Below are 20,357 nucleotides of genomic sequence, written 5' to 3' on the forward strand. Positions count from 1 at the left end.
GGCTCTGTTCAGGAGGGAAACCAAAGTCAGGATCGATCGGTGGCCATGTGCAGGGCCCAGAGAGGGTAGAAACTGTGTCAAGGTCAGAGGGAAACGAAAGCAAGCCACTGAGAGAGCTCAATGTAATCTAAGCACCATTCAGTTTTTCTAAGTTTTGTCATTGAAATGCTCACAGGTAAACTCTGGCCTATGAACAGCAATTCCTCTGCAGCCCTGAGTCTCCCCTGCAGCTCTGGGGAAATGAGCTTTTTTTTTTCCACAAAGCCACCCTAGGCCCTTCCGCAGGGGATTCTGAACCAGGAACCTGGAAAGAGAAAGATTCAGGGATATGCAGAGGGGCCTGGGCACGCTCATTGGCCAAGGAGAGTGCTTGCCTTGCCAGAGGGATGTAGCGGGTCTGAGCCCTGTGCCGCTCACCTGTGCTGAGCCTGGTCTTGGCCATTCTGCTCTGGGAGTTGGGGACCGTGGAGCAGCGTAGATGTGCGCAAGCACCACTGTGGATCCCAGCAAATCAGCAACCCCCGACCATCGCAACGACAATGAAGGGAAAGGAAAGAAGCACAAACAAAACCCAGAGATGAGTCCAGAAAGATAGTTCAGTGGGTAGGGCACTTCTCTTGCTCTCGGCCAGCCTGGGTTCAATCCCCGGCATCCCCAATGGTCCCCTGAGTCTACCAGGGGTGAGCACGAAGAACAGAGAGCCAGAAGTGAGTCCTGAGCATAGCCAGGTGTTCCCCGAAAACCAGAACCAAACCAAACAAAGATAGGCAGAAAAAGGCTCAAACGTTCTTTCTTTCTTTCTTTCTTTCTTTTATTTCTTTCTTCCTTCCTATTGAGATACAGTTACAAGAGATACATGAGATACAGTTACAAGATTGTTCATGATTGGATTTCAGTGATAAAATGTTTCAACACACAGTGTACATTTCCCACCACCAATGTCCCCAGTTTCCCTCTGACCACCACCCCACCTGCCCCCCACTTCCCCACTCCAGTCTGCCTCTGTGGCAGGCACTTTTCTTTTCTCTCTCTCTCTCTCTCTCCCTCTCTCTCCCTCTCCTTTTTTTTTTTTTTTTGGCTTTTTAGGGTCACACCCAGCAATGCTCAGGGGTTACTCCTGGCTCTGCACTCAGGAATTACTCCTGGCAGTGCTTGGGGGACCATATGGGATGCCGGGGATTGAACCCGGGTCAGCCGCATGCAAGGCAAACGCCCTGTCCGCTGTGCTATCACTCCGGCCCTCTCCTCTCTCCTTCTAAGGCCCAAGTTTTCTATCTCTCCTTGAGTCTGGTCCTCAAGAGAAACTCAAATGAGAGCAGGAGAGACAATTTCAACACAGTAGAAAGGTTGGAGCACAGAGGCTTTTAAACTTTGACAAGGTGACTTCGTTATTCCTGGGTTAATGTTCATCGGCTGTGGCACAGCCATGTGGAGACAGGATGCTAATTAACTCTGTCTGCTTCTTCGGTATGCTTTAGAGACTTAACTGACGTGACGTTGGGGCTGGGGCCGGCTCAAAGGGCTGGAGCGTATGTTGCACGCTGGAGCCTGAGCTCGGTTCCCAGCCTCCCAGTCTCCCGAGCACTGAGTCAGGGGTAGGCCCTGAGCACTACTGGGGGTGGCCTAAAGAACAAACAGAAATTAATAGTAACAACAACAACAAAAATCCTCATATTTTTCCCCAAAAGAAACAAGTGAGGCCGGAGAAGTCACAAAGCAGGTGGGGCGCTTACCTTGCTCATGCCAGACCCAGGTTTGGTCCCTGGCACCTCATATGGTCCCCCAAGTTTGCCAGCAGTGATCCTGGAGCACAGAGCCAGGAGTAAGCCTGCGTGTGCGCCCCCCAAAACATTTAATTAAAAAAACAAAAAGAAATACTGAAGCAATGAACATTAATTTAGATGGCTTAAAACAAAATGTTATCCAGGGCTGGAGAGATAAGTACAGGAGGTAAGGCTCTTGCCTTGCATATGATGACCCTGGTCTGTCCCCAGCGCCATATACAGAGCCCAGAGCACAGCCACGAGTGATCCCTGAGCACTGCTGGGTGTGGCCCCCAAACAGAAAGACAAACAAAAAGCTTTTTTTTTTTTTTTTTTTGCATTTTGGGTCACACCCGGCAATGCACAGGGGTTACTCCTGGCTCTGCACTCAGTAGTTACTCCTGGCGGTGCTCAGGGCACCATTTGGGATGCTGGGAATCGAACCCGGGTCGGCCGCGTGCAAGGCAAACACCCTACCCATTGTGCTATCACTCCAGCCCCAAAACAAAAAGCTTTTAAAAGAATGTTATTTGTCATATCGCCAGCTCCAAATCAGGAACAGCTGACATTAAAGTTGTCTCAGCATCATCTTTCACTGACAGACAAGATGCAAAGGTCTGGCCAGCGCGCCCCAGCCACAGAGCAGTGGGGAGGCCGCCCCGTGGTCCATGCAGCTGGCACCTGGCTCCCAGAGAGGGCAGCCAGGCGCCCAGGGTCCCCCTGTTTGAGGGGCTCACCTTTAGGAATTGTCAGGGAGACTCACCACTGGGTATGGCCCAAACCCCTCCCCCCAAAAAATAAAAAACTGACTTGGAAAGGACAGCTGTCCTGGGACAGAATTTATGTCCCCTAGAATTCATCCGTTGACTAGTTCAGACTGAACCCCAGAGGCTTGGGAGTTTTTGTTTGTTTTGAGGTTGTTTTTTTTTTTTTATACCACGTTATGCAACTCTCTATAATCAATTTTAAGGTGTTTTGTTTTGTCTTGTTTTGGGGGGGGCACACCAGGCAGTGCTCAGGAATCACGCTTGGCGGTGCTCAGGGGACCATATGGGGTGCCGGGGATCAAACCTGGGTTGGCCGTGTGAGTGGCAGATGCCCTACCCTCTTGTGTTGTTGCTGCAGCCCCATTGTGCAACCACCTGGTACTAGTCAGGCAGTCACAAATCAACTTTCTGCCATCCGAGTATTTCCTGATGGTGGCCGTTTCCTGTAAATGAAGCCCCATAACCTTCCCACGTAGTGTTCCATTGTCGGAACACAGTTTAGAATCCAGTCACCGGCCCACAGACATCTGAGGATGTCTTCTTTCCCGTTTCTGCTGTTGTGGATAATGCTGCTTTGAATATTCATAGGTGGTTTTTACATGGAAATGTTTTGAATGCTCAGGGATATATGGAGGAATGGATTTGCTGCATCAGATGGTGACTCTGGTTCTGAAACTGCCCTACTATTTCGGCAGAGGGTAGCCCCCTGTGGCCGTTGGAACTGTCTGTCTTCATTGTAGGCATCCTGGTGGGCCGGAAGAGGTTTGCCTTGTGACTTTGAGTTGCATTCCATAACAATGGATGATTTGGGGCATCTTTTTAAGGGTTTTTATTGGCATTAGAATATCTTCTTGCCTGAAATATCTTGTTTTGTCTGGGGGCCACACCTGGTGGTATTCAGGGCTCACTCCTGACTCTGCGCTCAGGAATCACTCCTGGTGGGCCCCGGAGACTATATGATGTGCTGGAGATCAAACCTGGGTAGCCCGTGAGCAAGGCAAAAATGCCTTACTTGCTGTACTATCTCTCTGGCCCCAAAAGATCTCTTCAGATATTTTTCCCAGTTATTTTATTTTTTATTTTTGGTTTTGGGGCCACACCTGGCAGTGCTCCAGGTCTACTCCTGGCTCTGTGCTGGGGGTGGAGGTAGAGGGGTTGTTCCTGGCATTGCTCAAATTTAGTTCTCCCTCATAGACCCAGTAAATTGGCTAGCTCTCGGCTTGTTTTTTTGTGTTTTTTTTTTAAAGTAGACTTAAGATTTATTGATAGAAAACTTGTATACTGTAAAATGCTTCCCTTAAGTTTACAGATCATAAATAGCAGTACTCCTACATTAAAAAAATTAAAAAAGTTAACAGATCATTGATTTTAGTGCATATAGCTAAGTGTGACCATGCAGAAAAGTTCATTACTCCATTTTTATAGCCTGTCCCCACAAGTCATGCCTCCCTGTTCCCACGGCCACTAGCACCCAGTCCCACGTCCTGTCTCTGAAGGGAGGATGGTAGTGGAAAGGTTTTACCCCCACTCTTTTTTTTTTTTTCAAATTTTTTTTGGGTGGGGGGTCACACCCAGTAGTGCTTAGGACTTATTCCTGGCTCTGCACTCTGGGATCACTTCCGGCAGTGCTTGGGGGACTTTATGGGGTACTGGGGATTGAACCAGGTTGACCATGTCAAAGCAAGCACCTGCCCACTGTACTATCTGTACTGTTGCTCCAGCCCAAGGTGCTACCCTTTTATTCGTATGTGAACTTTACTGAAACATCTCTGATCCTGAAAGTACTTATGCTCAGATCAGAAGAAAGCACCCAAATGAGGGACAACTGAGCTCTCACCAGCAGCTGAAAACTGAGGCTGCCAGAGCATGGGCGTGGTGAGAAGTCACCACGGGCACTGGTGGAGGGAATGTGTGCACAGTGGGGCGTGGGGACGCAGAAAACAGTCACATTCATACTACTGTACTCGGAAACCACAATTCAAAATCAAAACAAAGCTGGGAGGATAATGTAGTGGGTAGGACATTTGCCTTGCATGCAGATGATCCGGGTTCAATCCCCAGCACCACATATGGTCCTCCAAGCCTGCCAGGTGTGATTTCAGAGCGCAGAGTCAGGAGTAAACCCTGAACACCTCCAAGTGCAGCCCAAAATCAAACAAACATAAAACTGGGGCCAGGAATACCATTTAGCAGTAGAGCATATTCGTCTGTGATGTGTAAGGTCCTGGGTTTGACCCACTCAGCAACACAAAATATATACATAAATAAAATAACTGATTAGGGGAAAATGAACTGAGTGAAAAGATGAAAGAACAGTTTAGTAAGCTTCTCCCGAGAGATCGACTTGGTGATGTGAGTCCAACTGGGTTCAAATTGAACATAAAGACGTGGCAGCATTTGTCAGAGAAATAACTTTTAACTCGAGTGGGTGCCAGTAACGTCTCCATTTGTCCCTGTCGCGTGCTAGTGTAGCCCAATGGCATCTGTTCGCTCTGGGAACATGAAGAGCCTCAAACCGATCGTTCATGATCTTGATGAAGAAGTCTGACCATCTGGTAGGTGGGAGGCCACGCGGTCTTTTGACATCCTGTGGAATCCAGTCGGTAACAGCTCTAGTCCAGCAGTCGTCTTTAAATCTCATTACGTGATCAGCCCATCTGATTTTCGACACCTTGGCAAATGAGACAGCGTCCCTGATTCTCAATCCTCGAAGGATGTCGGAACTCCGGATTCTTTCTCTCATTTGAGTGAAACGTGATATTCCAAGCATAGCTCTTTCAATTTTTCTTTGGGAGACCTGAATAGTGTTCTCATCCTGTTTGCGTAGGGCCCAGGTCTCTGAGGTATATGTTAATGCAGGAAGAACAATGGAATCAAAGAGATGTGCCCAGAGCCGGAGGTTCTCCATCCTCTTAGCTATTTCTTCGAAGTTCTTGAAGGCGTTCCAAGCCGCTCTCTTCCTCCTGCGCAGCTCGGGTGCCAGGTCATTTGTCATGTTGACTTCTCGACCTAGGTACACATAGCTGTTGTATTCAGAGATGGTCGTTCCGTTGAGAGCGAATGGGGCATCAGGAACGAGACTGTTTCTCATAAACATTGTCTTCGTAAGATTCAGCTGTAGTCCTACCTTTCCACACTCACGGTCAAAGTCAGCCAGCATTTGTGCTGCTTGGCTGATGTTTGGTGTTATTAAAACAATGTCATCAGCAAAGTGGAGGTGGTGTAGTTGCCGACCATCTATCTTCACTCCCATTCCTTCCCATTCCAGTCGTCGCATGATGTTCTCGAGGATGGCACTGAAGAGTTTCGGTGAAATGGTATCGCCCTGCCGAACCCCTCTCTTGACATCCACGATCACTTCTTTGTAGAATGGTGAGATCCTGGTAGTGAATCCGCAATACAGCTCACGGAGGATCTTGATGTATTGGGCTTGAATGCCCTGATTGGCTAGGGCTTCCATGACCACTTCCGTCTCAACAGAATCAAAGGCCTTCTTTAAATCAATGAACATTAAACAGAGCGGCATCTTGAACTCCCGAGAAACCTCAATGAGCTTGGTTATCGTGTGGATATGGTCGATGGTGCTGAATCCTTTGCGGAACCTGGCTTGCTCGCATGGTTGTCCTTCATCTAGTGTTCTGCCAATCCTATTCAGGATGACTCGAGTGAACAACTTGTAGATGACAGACAATAGGCAGATCGGGCGATAGTTGCCAATGTCATGGATGTCTCCCTTCTTGAACAGTAGTATGGTCCTGCTGGTTTTCCATTGGGACGGAACCTTGCATTCAGACAGGTAGCGAGTGAAGAGCCGAGCCAGTGTATTGATGAGTACTGACGGCAGGTTCTTCAGGTGTTCAGGTCTGACCTTGTCTGGGCCGGGTGCTGTTCGTTTCTTTACTGACGAAATGGCGTGTCGGATTTCGGAAGGGAGAATCACTTAAGTGATTAAGTGAACTTTTAACTCAGAAACTCAGAATTGAATATATAAAATACCTGGAATATAGGGCTGGGGGATCCTATTTAAGTGTTAGAGCCTATACAGGCTCTGAATTCAATCTCTGGTATCACATTCCCTGTGTGCACGCATGCACACACACTCTCTCTCTCTCTCTCTCTCTCTCACTTTCTCTCTCTCTCTCTCTGTCTCTCTCTCTCTCTTACACACACACACACACACACACACACACACACACACTGCTGGGTATAGCCCCTGTTTGTTTTTTAATCTGGGCTACAATTCAAATTTGTTCAACAAAAGAAGGATTAGTACAATAGGATCCATTGTCAAAGGAAAAGAAAATCAGCACAAACCAATCCTACTGTGAACATAATGTCACACATCGGTTATGTATCTGCATGCAGTGTTGGTGTGGAAGCTAAGCTAATAATAAGTAAATAGATGTGAAATTTCCACAGAGAAATGAGATTTTGAAAGAACCAAAACCATTTTTTAACTGAAAAGTACAATGCTGAAGTTTGAAAGTCTTTATAGACTTAACAGGCTGGGAATAACAAGAAAAGAATCTGTAAGTTTGAATGTAAAAGTCTCAATTATTATTCTCTGTATGCCCCACATTCTATAGTGTGTGTGTGTGTGTGTGTGTGTGTGTGTGTGTGTGTTTAAGGTATCTTGCTACTTTTAAGTGGTTCTGTTCCATTCATAGAAGTCCTTTCTTGGAGGAGGGCATGGTTAGTGGGCATGAATGCCATTACCTGTCAGTTATCTGAAAAGAGCTTTACTCCTCCACAACTCAGTGGTAACCTAGCTGGGTAGAGTATTTTTGATTGGAGGTCTTTTTCATGCAGCTCTTTGCATGCGTTCTGTTTCTCCCAGCTTATAGAGTTCCTGTTGAGAAATCTGCTAATGGTCTTCATTCGATCTCTGCCACTGCTGGGACTCAGCTAGGGTGTCCCATCAATGGGACTCTACTTCTCTCCTAGTGCTTTTAGAATTCTTTTTTTTTGTTTACCATTTTAATTATAATGTACGTTTAGACATTTCCTTAATTGAATTCCGGAGATGATATAGTTCAGGGATCGGTGAATTCTCTAAAAAGAATTTTTAATGGTGTATGTTCTTTCAAATGCTCAGTCTGAATCACCGGAATCTACATTATAATCAAGTTGCATTGCAAGAATCTCGGTGTTTGAGAAATGTCGGGTAAGACCTTCTCAGGATGTATGCAAAATCCCGGCTACACAGTCACGCTGGCGGTACCTGATCACTCAAGCTTTGGAGAGTCATTCCTTTATCCTGCAGCACCATTACCAGAAGCCCCACATTTTCCATACTTCCTTCCCATTGGTAGGTTGGTTCCCTATTCATTTCTATTTTCCCCTGCCCCAAAAGGAGGAAATAAAGTGGGGGGGGGGAAGTATTAAAAGGAACCTACCTCCCCAAACTTAAAAAAATGAACTTCTGAAAGGATCATGTGAGGATTCGGCCAAGAGTGTCATTTTCTTCTTCTGTTTTGGGTCCATGACCCATTTCAGTGAAGTGGGAGATTGTCGAGCCTTTGAAATCCTGAGTTCAGCTTTCATGCCGCCCTTCCACTCGTCTTTCTTGTTGCAAGTCGACTCAGATCCTTTATGAACGATGTGATCTGATATGCATAAATGACTCCATCTAGACTTCAAAGTGACATTGAAAAGCTTGATAAAAATCTTCTAAGTCGTAATGTGTTAAAAGAATCTTTTCGCTGTACCGTATGTCAGGGAGGAGAGAAAAATTTCCCTGCACCCCTCCTGCAGATTCTTCTTGGGCTTGTCATATCATCAGATTGACATCAGACAGTTTAGTGCTGGGGGGTTTGGGGGGGGGGGGAATGGGAAACAAGTTTAGTTGCTGATACATATGGGGACCCACGTGGACAGGAGGGGTCCAGAGAAGGAAGGGTAAAACGAGGTCTTCGATGAACTGTGGAATGGAGGGAAGGCCTGCGGGGACTCAGGGAGGGGGAGGGGCTTTCCTGGTGAATAGAGCCACGTGACCTCCTGTAATTAGGTGTGCTTCCCGCCACGTAGATAAGGTACTCAGATAGAAAGGTTACTTCTGGTAATGACCTTAATTCCAGGGAAGATGTTCAATTTACATTCTTCTAGGTAGTTAAGGGAGTGGTAGAGTTTCTCATGAGTCCTTTGGGGGCCTAGATTCCGCTCAGAAAAATCGTACTGCAGGGGGAAGCCTTTGCTGCCCTTCCCTCCCTCCACCCTTGCCTGGAAGTTTCAGAGGGAAGATGGGTGCATTGTGACCCTCCCACTGTCCCTCTCTCAGTCCTGAGAACAGATGGCTTCCGGTTTAACAGTTGTGTTTTATTTGTGGAGGTGGTGAATTTAGGATCTGGCCCAGTAGAAAATGAAACAGACAAACAAACAAAAAACAATCCTAAGTTCATTGAAAGAACCGGAATCCAATATCCATAGAGGTTTATTACAGAAACCTAATTTTCTCTCACCCTTTGTCTCCTGAAGATGATCACAGGAAAATTAGTGTTTGCAAATTGTCCAGTTTTAATAAAAGTTGCCTGTTATTTGCATCGATGCAGTGAGAATAGCATGAACTATGTTGGTATTTTTGAATCGGCCTTTGTTTTCTGGGGGGGGTCTCAGGCTGAACTTTGCATTGTCTCTGGAGGCTAAGCCACACCCATGTCTCATGAGACTTTGCTCATAATATCTGTAAATTTGGGTTCATTCTTTTTTTATATATCACGATCACAATCATCCTGTTGTTCATCGATTGCCTCGAGCAGGCCCCAGTAACATCTCCTTCATCCTAGCCCTGAGATTTTTTTAAAAGTGCCATATTTAAGGCTCTTTCAGAGTTAGGAGAATGAGACCCATCATTGTTACTGGTATTTGGCATATTGGGTACGCCACAGGGAGTTTGCCAGACTCTGCCATGTGGGCAGGTTACGTTCGGTAGCCTGCCAGTTTATCCAAAGTAGGAATGAGATAATAAGATGTTGCGTGTCTGCAAATGTGGCTGCATGCTTTCGGGAGCTGGGTTTCATAGTCTTTGGGTCTTGGCCATTGATGGGATTGCACGGCGCCAGGGGGCCAGTTGGTGGGTGTGACCCCTGCCTACTGGAAGATGGAGGATCTGGGTGGAGGGTGCTCAGACCCAATCCAAGCAGGCTTGGAGATCTCAGCCCTGGGACCCACATGCTTTTGTTCCTCTGCCAGTACCTTCATGTGTGTGGAGAGTGGTCTCAGCATATATATATTATATATATATATATATATATATTGAATCACTGTGGGAAAAGTTACAAAGCTTTCAGGTTTAAGTCTCAGTTGTACAGTGATCAAACACCTTTCCCTTCACCAGTACTCGTTTTTCACCACCAAGAATCCCAATATACCTCCCCTCCCACCCTCCCAATGCCTAAGAGGCAGATGAATTCTACTTAACTATCTACTTTGTTTACATTCATTATTTCGACAAAAGATGCACCATTATTGTTCAGAGTTTACACCCAACAATCAGAACTGCTGAAAAGTCATTGTGAAATAATTTGTTTTCTATAGCTGGTTATGAGAACCATATGATGTCGCTATTGCGGCCTCATGATTTTGGATTTTTGTTATTTTACTTATTAAGCCTGGAGGGATTTCTGCCAAGAGCCAGATAATTACGAGATTGGTTTCTGTGGCTCTAGAGTCATGGCCATGCCGGAGAGCCACTCGTGGGGGGGGCAACTCGTGACCTCGGTAGGGCATGAGGGACGAACCGGGAATGCCCCCCTTCCCATGAGGTTGCAGTTGACCCGTCACCGCTGGCTCATACCTGGCTTTCCAATAAGCTCTGAGGCGGCCGCCATTTTGCTGCCCAGGGGGGAAGAGGAGCAAGGGAGCAACACCCCTTCCCTCCTGGGGAGCATGGTACCCTGGATTAACACTTAGTCCATTCACTTTTCTGCCGCAAGCTGTCGGGCTCTGCATTAAGTCCTTGTGCCTCTGAAGCCATGGCCCTGCCGGAGAGCCGCTCATGGAGGGCAACTCAATTTGGGTTAATTCTTGCTTCCAAAATGTCCTGGAGTTCCTGAGCTTGTAGGAAATGGCCTTCCTTTATTTTTTTTTCCCTTTGGGGTCATACCTGGTGATGCACAGGGGTTACTTCTGGCTCTGCACTCAGGAATTACTCCTGGCAGTGCTTGGGAGGCTGGGAATAGAACCCCGGTCAGCCACATGCAAGGCAAACACCCTACATGCTGTACTGTTGCTCCAGCCCCCGAAATGGCCTTCCTTATTCCTCTGCTTTGACTTTCTGCATCTGGGTCTAATGAGTAAGGTTTCAGGCTGATTTTTCTTTATGAACTCTGTCAAGTCACCTTATTTCTTTTAAACTCTCTGATCGTACCTGAATTTATGTGTCTCATTCTCAAATATGCTTTTCCAGTCAAAACCTTGGTAATGCATCTGTGTTCCCATTGTACTCATACAATAAATTCTTATTAAATTTCTGTATAGAGATACACCGCCATAAAGCAAGACTGTTTACTAAGAGTTCCCAAACATCTAAGGAGGCCCAAGAGAGAGCTCCCAGGCCCAAGCACTTGCTTCGTGCACTCACACCATCAGCCCTGCCCCGCCCCTCCCCACCCAGGCTTCCTGGCCAAAGTCTCAGTAAATGACTTAAACAGGGAAGAAATTCATTTACAGTCCCTGACTAGGAGCCCACTGACAGTCCAAGAAAACTTTCATTTTAGCAGGTTAAAGGAAATCACATTCTAACAAGGGCCAGGAGGACTGGTCCACGGTTGGAAGCTTGCCACAGGTGGGGGGCAGAGGGCAGTTAGGGTAGAGAAAGGAGCACTCTGGAGAAGAACTGATTGCTGGAAGGAGGTAAGGGATATACACGATAACCTTTTAGTACTGTGTTGCTAACCATAATGGCCAAGAGGGGCGGGGGAAGAGAAAGGCAGAGACTCACATTCTAGTTTTAATTAAAGCATATTTTAAAACCCTTGCGGCCAAAGTGATAGTACAACTAGTAGGGCATTTGCTTTGCAACCGACCTGGTTGAATCCCTGGCACTGCATATTGTCCCCCAAGCCTGCCAGGAGTGATCCCTGAGCACAGAACCAGGAGTAAGCCCTGAGCACTGCCAGTTGTGCCCCCCCCCCAAAAAAAAACAAAAAACAAAAAAACAAGCAAAACCCTTACAGTACCAACTCCATTTTAGCCAGACTGATTACCCAAGATAGCATTTTTTCTTTTTCCTGCACCTTCTTTTCCCTTGCTATAAGCACACCTTGAGGGACCTGAGCTGTGTAGCTCAGTGCTAGAATACATGCCTTGTGTGAGTGAGGCCCCAGGTTCAATCCCCACTCTCCTGGGTGTGAGTTCTGATTCTGCTGGGGTGCGATCCTCAGCACACACCACCACCACCATCACCAAACCCCTCCAGGGGCCAGAGTGATAGTACAGCGGGCAGGACACTTGCCTTGAATGCAGCCGACCTGGGTTCAACCCTGGCACCATGTATGGCCCCCCCCAAACACTTCCAGGAGTGACGCCTGAGTACAGAGTCAGTTGTGTTAGCCTTGAGTGGTGGCCCAAAAATACAACGACAGGAAAATCTCTTTACCAGCTGCTGTGTGGCTCATTGGTAGAACACATCGTGTGTATGTGTGAGGCCCTGGGTTTGATCCCACATATTGCATGGCCTGTATTTCACTCACACACACACACACACACACACACACACACACACCGGAGTTTTGATTTCTTTCTTTTATTATTAATATTATTAGTTTGGTTTTCTTACTACACCTGGTCATACCCGCTTATTCCTGGCGCTGTGCTTAGGGATGGCTTATGGCAGGCTTGGAGGATGACATGTGGTGCTGGGAGCAACCCAGGTTGGCCACGTGAAGGTCAGCGCCCTGCTTACACTGCCTCTCTGGTCCCTGGAGGATTGTCTCTCCAGCCCCACTATTTAAAGTTTTGGGTGCCAGAGAGATTGCAGAAGCTGAGGAAACGGGGACACAAAGGGAAGGAAAAGGATCAGTACCGAGAGTTGATCCCAAAGAACTAGTTCCATCAGTAGTTTCTCCTGGTTGTGGGAGGGGTGCGAGGGAGCTTTTCCTGCCGATGCTCAGGGCTTTACTCCTAGTGGGACTTGGGGGACCATATATGGTTTGCTGGGGATCAGACCGCATCAAAGCTGCCTGCAAAGCAAGTGCCTCGCCTTCCCTTTACCATCCCAAATTAGCCTTCTGCTAGTTTTCACAGTCACGGTCCTCCCGTTGTTCATCGATTTTCTCGAGCGGGCCCAATAACGTCTCCATCATGAGACTTGTTACTGTGTTTGGCATATCGAATACGTCACGGGGAGCTTGCCAGGCTCTGCCGTGCAGGCGAGATACTCTCGGTGGCTTGCTGGGCTCTCCGAGGGGGCGGAGGAATCGAACTTGGGTTGGCCATGTTGGCTGCGTGCAAGGCAAATGCCCTACCGCTGTGCTATCACTCCATTGGTTAGCTCACAGTACTGCTAGTTTTAATTTTTATTAATTAATTTGTTTATTTATTTATTTTTGTTTTTTGGGTCATACCTAGCGATGCTCAGGGGTTACTTCAGGCTCTGCACTCAGGAATTACTCATGGCGGTGCTGGGGGGACCATATGGGATGCCGGGGATCGAACCCTGGTCAGCCGCATGCAAGGCAAATGCCCTACCCGCTGTACTATCGCTCCAGCCCCTAATTTTAATTTTTGAAGAGAAAAATCTTCTCTAATCTCCCTTCCACCACTAGCGATACCCAGGAGTTCAAGGGAGTGAGAATCTACTCTTTGCCTGCCGTTGGCCAGGGGCCCAGACCCTTCCTCTGTAGCTGCTACCAGGGGTAAGAGCCAATGAACTTGCCCCTTCATGGTCGCCCACTGTTGGGGAGTGGAGGAAATTTTTCTTTACCCTTCTGGTTCTTCGTCTGGGCAAACAATCCAGTTAACATCAGACTTATTTTTTTTTTTTTGCTTTTTTTGGGTCACACCCGGCGATGCTCAGGGGTTACCCCTGGCTCATGCACTCAGGAATCACTCCTGGCGGTGCTCAGGGGACCATATGGGATGCTGGGAATCGAACCTAGGTCGGCCATGTTGGCTGTGTGCAAGGCAAACGCCCTACCCGCTGTGCTATCGCTCTAGCCCCCAACATCAGACTTATTAATAGGCTTAAAAAATTAATTTGGAAGCTAGAGCAGAGCAATAGTCCAGTGGGCTGAGTGTTTGCCTTGAACGTAGCCCACCTGGGTTCTATCCCCAGCACCCTATATGATCCCCCCCCTGAGCCTGCCAGGAGTAAGCCGTGAGCATCACCGGGTGTGGCCCTAAAACCAAAACCAACCAACAAACAAAAAACTGCCAAAAGGTTATTTGGGCTAGAGAGTTTGTGCAGGGGACCAGGCACCGCCTTACACACTGCCACTCCATGTTCAGTACCCGTGAGTGCCTCGGGTCCCTTAGGCACCCGGGAGAGAGCCCTGACCACAGCAGATGTGGCCCCCGGACCAAAAACTAATTTCTTAGTTTCTCCACCCAGCGGAGAAAGGGGAGATGAAGTGGGTCCCCCGCCAAGGGGTGGGACAGGGCCCAGGACCTCGAGGGCGCCCACGGGGAGTCACATGGGAGCATGCGCTTGCAGCAGGCGTTTTTTTCTGTCACTAGTCTTGCCAGCGCTTTCGGGAAAGTAACCAACTGGGGTTTGCCTCCTGGTTTCCCTTCTCCCGCGAGCGGTGAGGCCAGGTGTGGCCCTCCCCACTGCCAAAAATCTATGGTGTGACGTCTATACGGAGTGCAGTACTATACAGTAGAAGAAAAGTAGAAATCTTGCAGTTAGCTACAGCATGGATGAAACTGGAGGGTATCCTGTGAAGTGAAGTCAGTCCAAGGGTGAGGGACAAACACCAGATGATCTCAGTCATCACACACACACACACACACACACACACACACACACACACACACACACACACACACACCAGTTGGGGGCTGGAGCCATAGCACAGCGGGTAGGGCGTTTGCCTTGCATGCGGTCGACCTAGGTTCGATTCCCAGCATCCCATATGGTCCCCTGAGCATCACTAAGAGTAATTCCTGAGTGCTGAGCCGGGAGTAACCTCTGAGCATCACCGGTGTGACCCAAAAAGAAAAAGAAAAAGAATCCCCTGCTGTGAGTGGCAGGGCCCTGGCTAATGTTTGCTCCTGGGCAAGCCCAGTGACCCCCAGCTGTCGCAGGCAGGGTGAAAACACATTTTTTGTTTTCTGTTCTCTTTTTACCATCGACTTGATTTTTGTCACCTTCCCAAAGGAACTGTTCGTTCAAACGAGTCCCCATATTTCCTTCTCCCCCTTGAACACAGCTGGTCGTGTCTCAATAAGGTTGATTAGTGCTGACTTCCTGCAGAGACCGGGGAGATGCAAATAGGCAGGTGCCGTCATTCCTGGGACACCAGAAAGCCATGAGAGCTGAATTAGGAAGAGCTCCACAGTGGCCAGAGGGATAGTAAAGTGGGTAGGGAGTTTGCCTTGCACGCGGCCGACCCGGGTTCAATCCCCAGCATCTCATATGGTCCCCCGAGCACTGCCAGGACTGATTCCCGAATGCAGAGCCAGGAGTAACCCCTGTGCATCGGCAGGTGTGACCCAAAAAGAAAAAAAAAAAAGCTCCATGGACTAGACCCACTGCTTTCACCACATTCCTTTCCCAGGAAACGGTGACAGTCTCAGTTTCACTCCCGTGACTAGCTGGTGATCTAAATAGTCTTCAATACAGGCTTTCTGAGGGCGTCTATACCACGTTTCTTTTTTTGGGGGGGGGTCACACCCAGCGATGCACAGGGGTTACTCCTGGCTCTGCACTCAGGAGTTACTCCTGACAGTGCTCAGGGGACCATATGGGATGCTGGGAATTGAACCCGGGTCGACCGCATGCAAGAAAGCAAACGCCCTACCCGCTGTGCTATCTCTCCAGCCCCCCGATACCATGTTTCATTCAAGCCAAATAATGCACATATTTGAAGGGAACACCAGGAAGGTCGTAAGTATTTCCCCTGCCAGGAGAGGTACCATCTGTGAAAGGGGTCTTGGAGGGTTGGAGCGATAGCACAGCGGTTAGGACATGGCCTTGCATGAGGACAACCTGAGTTTGATACCTGGCATCCTAAACGGTCCCCTGAGCACCTCCAGGAGTAATTCCTGATTGCAGAGCCAGGAGTGACCGCTGATCATTGCTGGCTGTGGCCCCAAAAGCAAAATAATAACAACAATAAGAATAAGAAAATAAGCAATGTTGAGGGGTGTGGTGGAAGGGAATGCCTGGTCCCATCTTTATGGAAAACAGTAGGGAGACTCTTCAGAAACACATGTATTCATTGAAGCACTTAATATGGAAACAACCCAAATGTCCAGCGACAGGTGAGTGCATGAAGGAGCTAAGGTTTGGGGCCAGAGAGGTAGCACAGCGGGGAAGGGGCGATCCCTGACACCACATACGGTCCTCAAACCCTGCCAGGAGTGATCCCTGAGTTCGGAGCCAGGAGTAAACTCTGCACCACCAGGTGTGGCCCTCCCCACTGCCAAAAATCTATGGTGTGACGTCTATATGGAGTGCAGTACTATACAGTAGAAGAAAAGTAGAAATCTTGCAGTTAGCTACAGCACGGACGAAACTGGAGGGTATTCTGTAAAGTGAAGTCAGTCCAAGGGTGAGGGACAAACACCAGATGATCTCAGTCATCACACACACACACACACACACACACACACACACACACGAATAATGACAGACCCTTAGCCCCGGATTAGAGAACTGAGGTTTCCAAGCAGCGGCTGAGAGGTTGGAAGGATTGAAGGGGTGGATTAGAGGAAACATCAGGACTTCTGGCCCACCCAGGAAGGACCCTGGGCACTGTGGTGTTGGTGAGGTGCAGTGACCACACATGTTCACTGTTGTAAACCTGTGACCTTAAGTACAACAATAGCAAAAATAAAACTGGGATGCTGCTTGCTTTCTTTATGAAAGTATTCACCATAAACATTGTGTTTATGAAATACCATACAGAGCATGATTTTAACAGCTATGCAAGTACTTTGCTTTATTTTTATAAAGTTGTTCTGTTCACAATAATTTGTTACATTTAATATTCCAACACCTGTCCCACCACTATTACATCTACCCACCATCGTATTTTTTTTAATTATTTTATTTTTTTATTATTTTATTTTTTAATTTTTATTAGTGAAACACCATGAGGTACAGTTATAGACTTACAAATTTTTGTGCTTGGGTTTCAGTTATACAATGATCAAGTACCCATCCCTCCACCAGTGCCCATTTTCCACCACCACAGGTCCCAGTATTCCTCCCATCCCCCCATCCCCCCCATCCCACCCTGCCTCTGTGGCAAGGCATTCCCTTTTGTTCTCTCTCTTCTTTTGGGTGTTGTCCACCATCGTCTTTCAAATGTTTCTTCCCAGACCCCCAAAACCGGACCTAAATATGCAAGTATTTTGAAAAACGCCTTTTAGTATCTATATTGCAAACCATAATGCCCAATGGTGGGGGAGAGAGGGAGACAGACAGACAGACATACAGACACGGTTCCTGTCATAGAGGCAGGCTTGTGGGGGGGGGGGGGAGGTTGGAGGGAGGGAAACTGGGGACACCGGTGCTGGTAAATGTACTCTGCTGGAGGGATAGGTATTGGAACATTGTATGACTGAACCCCAATCCTGAACAGCTTTGTAAGGATCATGGTGATTCAATAAAGAACAAAAAAAAAATGCCATCCTTTGCCATGATGATCCTCATCCCGTCTTTAAGAAGAAAAAAAGTGCTTGTGCAGATTTTGATTCCTCCCTTTTCCTGTAGGGGACATGCTGTCCAAGTACCGAGACCCCTTGATCCACACCTTCCTTCGGGGAGCAAAAGACCCAGACGGCACTCACCGCGCCAGCAGCCTGGCCAACCTGGGAGAACTGTGCCAGCGTCTGGACTTCCTGCTGGGCTCCGTGGTCCACGAGGTACGACGCGGGGTTCTTTGGGTCTAAGGCTTCTTGACTGGCTCCTACAAAGTCTCCCGCTATGGGGGCACAGGAGACCCCAGCTCCTTCCCCACAGCGGCTGCTGCCTCTCTCTTCCAGAGACAGAGCGAGGAAGTCTATCACCTGTGTATAATGAACGGTACATATGTGAGAACTTTCAATGTTTTTCAGTGAAGTAACATTGCTTTACAACATGACTTAAGTGTCATCTGTAGCACTGTGGCACTGTGTCCTCCTGTTGTTCATCGATTTGCTCAAGCGGGCCCAGTAACATTGTGAGACTTGTTGCTACTGTGTTTGGCATATCAAATACGCCACAGGGAGCTTGTCAGGCTTTGCCGTGCGGGCAAGATACTCTTGGTAGGTCACTGGGCTCTCCAAGAGGGGCAGAGGAATCGAACTCAGGTCGCCCGGTCCGCTGTGTGCTAGGCAAACGCCCTACCCACTGTGCTATCGCTCCAGCCCATACATTGGGCTGGAGCGATAGCACAGTGGGTAGGGCATTTGCCTTTCACGCAGCCGACCCGGGCTTGGCTCCCAGCATCCCATATGGTCCCCTGAGCACTGTCAGTAATTCCTGAGTACGTGAGCCAAGAGTAACCTCTGTGTATTGCCGGGTGTGACCCAAAAAGCAAAAAAAAAAAAAAAAGAATCAATGTATGGGGGCTGCAGTGATAGGGCATCCAGGAGGGCATTTGCCTTGCACACAGCCAACCTGGATTTGATCTCTGGCGCCCCACATAGTCCTCCGGGTACCACCAGGAGTGATACCCTGAGCTCAGCCAAAAATAAACCCTGAGCACTGCAGGGTGGGGCCCTCAAACAAAAACCACAACCAGCAAGAAAGAATCAATGTGTGAAAGGCAGAGAAATAGCACAGCTGGTAGCACACCCACCTTGCACCATGTGGCCAACCCGGGTTCAACTCTTGCCGCTCCACGTGGTCCCCCAAGCCCGCCGAGAGCAAACACTGAGGACTGTAGCCAACACAAAATCATCAGAGAGACTCAGTATATGGGGCACAGGAGTGAGCCCTGAGCACTACCAGGTGTGGCCAAAAAAAAAGTCAATGCCTATATAGATACTCTGTTTTTTCTTTTGATTGCTTTCTATTTGTTTATTTGGGGCGGGGGGGGCGGGGCACTCCTGGCTCTGCCCTCAGAGATCACTTTCTGACACACACTTGTTTCTTTCTTTCTTTTTTTTTTTATGCTTTTTGGGTCACACCCAGCGATGCACAGGGGTTACTCCTGGCTCTGCACTCAGGAATCACCCCCTGGTGGTGCTCAGGGATGCTGGGAATTGAACCCGGGTTGGCCGCATGCAAGGCAAACGCCCTACCCTCTGTGCTATTGCTCCAGACCCCACACACTTGTTTCTTATCTTTGAGTCAGAGCCGTTCCCACCTGTACAAGGTTATAGTGCGTTACTTTTTTTGACTTGCACTTCCCTAAAGAAACTGTGAATATCCTTCCATGGCCTTGTTGGCTGCTACATGCTCCTCACTAAGAATTTCTCATTGCCGGGTGTTCAGCCCCCACAGCCAGTACACACGCTGTAACTGCATGAGGAAGGAAATCGGCTGAACCTAACTTAAGCAGCAAGAGAGGATTAATCGCCTCTGGTAACTTCCGAGCTAGTTACCAGAACTGAAGAGACTGTGAGGGACAGGTCGAACTTTATTCTGAGTGTCTGCGTCAGCTGTTACGTTATCTTATCACCCTTCACAGGAAAACTGTAGGCAGAGGCCCGCTCAAGTGCCCTAGCGTGGGGGTCAGGCTCATTTACTAGAAATAATAAATTAGGTTTCTTGTTTTGCTCACCACTTTCTACCCAGGACCTGGTATTGGGTGGGTAAAGCCAGGGCCAGAGAGATGATAGCACAGCAGGGAGGGTGTTTGCCTTACACACGGCTGACCCGGATTCAACCCCCACATCCCATATGGTTCCCCCAGCACTGCCAGTAGTGATTTCTGAGAGAAGAGCCAGGAGTAACCCTTGAGCACCGTTAGGTGGGCCCAAAAACAAGAAGACAAAGAACGAATGTAATGCCAAAGTAATAGCCATGTGAGGTGTTAGTATTGGAAGCTGCTCACGGTTTTAGGGTTTAACATTTAATGGAAGGGGCCTCTGACTGCTGGCTCTATTCATCTCATTCCTTAACCCCTTCACTTGTGTTTATTTTGTCATCTTAGTCATTAAAATATTAAAATTTATCTTGGAACCAGATGATAGTTCAGTGGGTAGGGCCATCCTGGGTTCAATCCCTGGAACCCCTGAGCACCACTGGGTATGGCTCAAAATTTTTTTAAAATATTTTAATACGTTCTGTTTGCTAGGCAGTCTATTTAAAATGTGGGGAGGGAAGGCACAGAAAACGACTAGTTCATACACGACCAGAAACCTTTTTACTACCAGACGTGCTTGTGCCCTTGAATGGACGGTGATTCCCGATTCTGGGCTGTAACTGCAGCTTTGTTTGCTGTTATGCGCTCTGCTCTTGTCAGGCTCGAGATAGGATGCTTAGGAAGGTTACGCATCAAGCATTTCCTCTTTGACTCAAGGAATCACCAGGCACACTCCACCCCCAACTTTTTGTAACTTTAAAAAATTAACTTAGAGGCCCCAGAGAGGTAGTATACAGAGAGTAGGGCATGTGGCTGACCTGGGTTCGGTCCCTGACATCCCATATGGTCCTCCGAGCACCGACAGGAGTAATTCCTGAGTGTAGAGCCAGGAGTAACCCTTCAACATTGTCATTTGTGGTTCCCAAACG

At 48.1% G+C, this 20,357-nt stretch overlaps 1 protein-coding gene across 1 annotated transcript in view; it reads left to right on the forward strand.

Annotated features, from left to right (window-relative positions):
- Window positions 1–20,357, forward strand: part of TANGO6 (transport and golgi organization 6 homolog) — a 165,674-nt gene that overhangs the window by 106,638 nt on the left and 38,679 nt on the right. The window contains exon 16 of the mRNA XM_056135941.1: window positions 17,409–17,560. Within this exon, the coding sequence (XP_055991916.1) occupies window positions 17,409–17,560 (152 nt within the window). The remainder of the gene's footprint in view (window positions 1–17,408; window positions 17,561–20,357) is intronic.

Source organism: Sorex fumeus, unplaced genomic scaffold (assembly GCF_029834395.1).
Source record: "Sorex fumeus unplaced genomic scaffold, SorFum_2.1 ptg000122l, whole genome shotgun sequence".
Classification (NCBI taxonomy): domain Eukaryota; kingdom Metazoa; phylum Chordata; class Mammalia; order Eulipotyphla; family Soricidae; genus Sorex; species Sorex fumeus.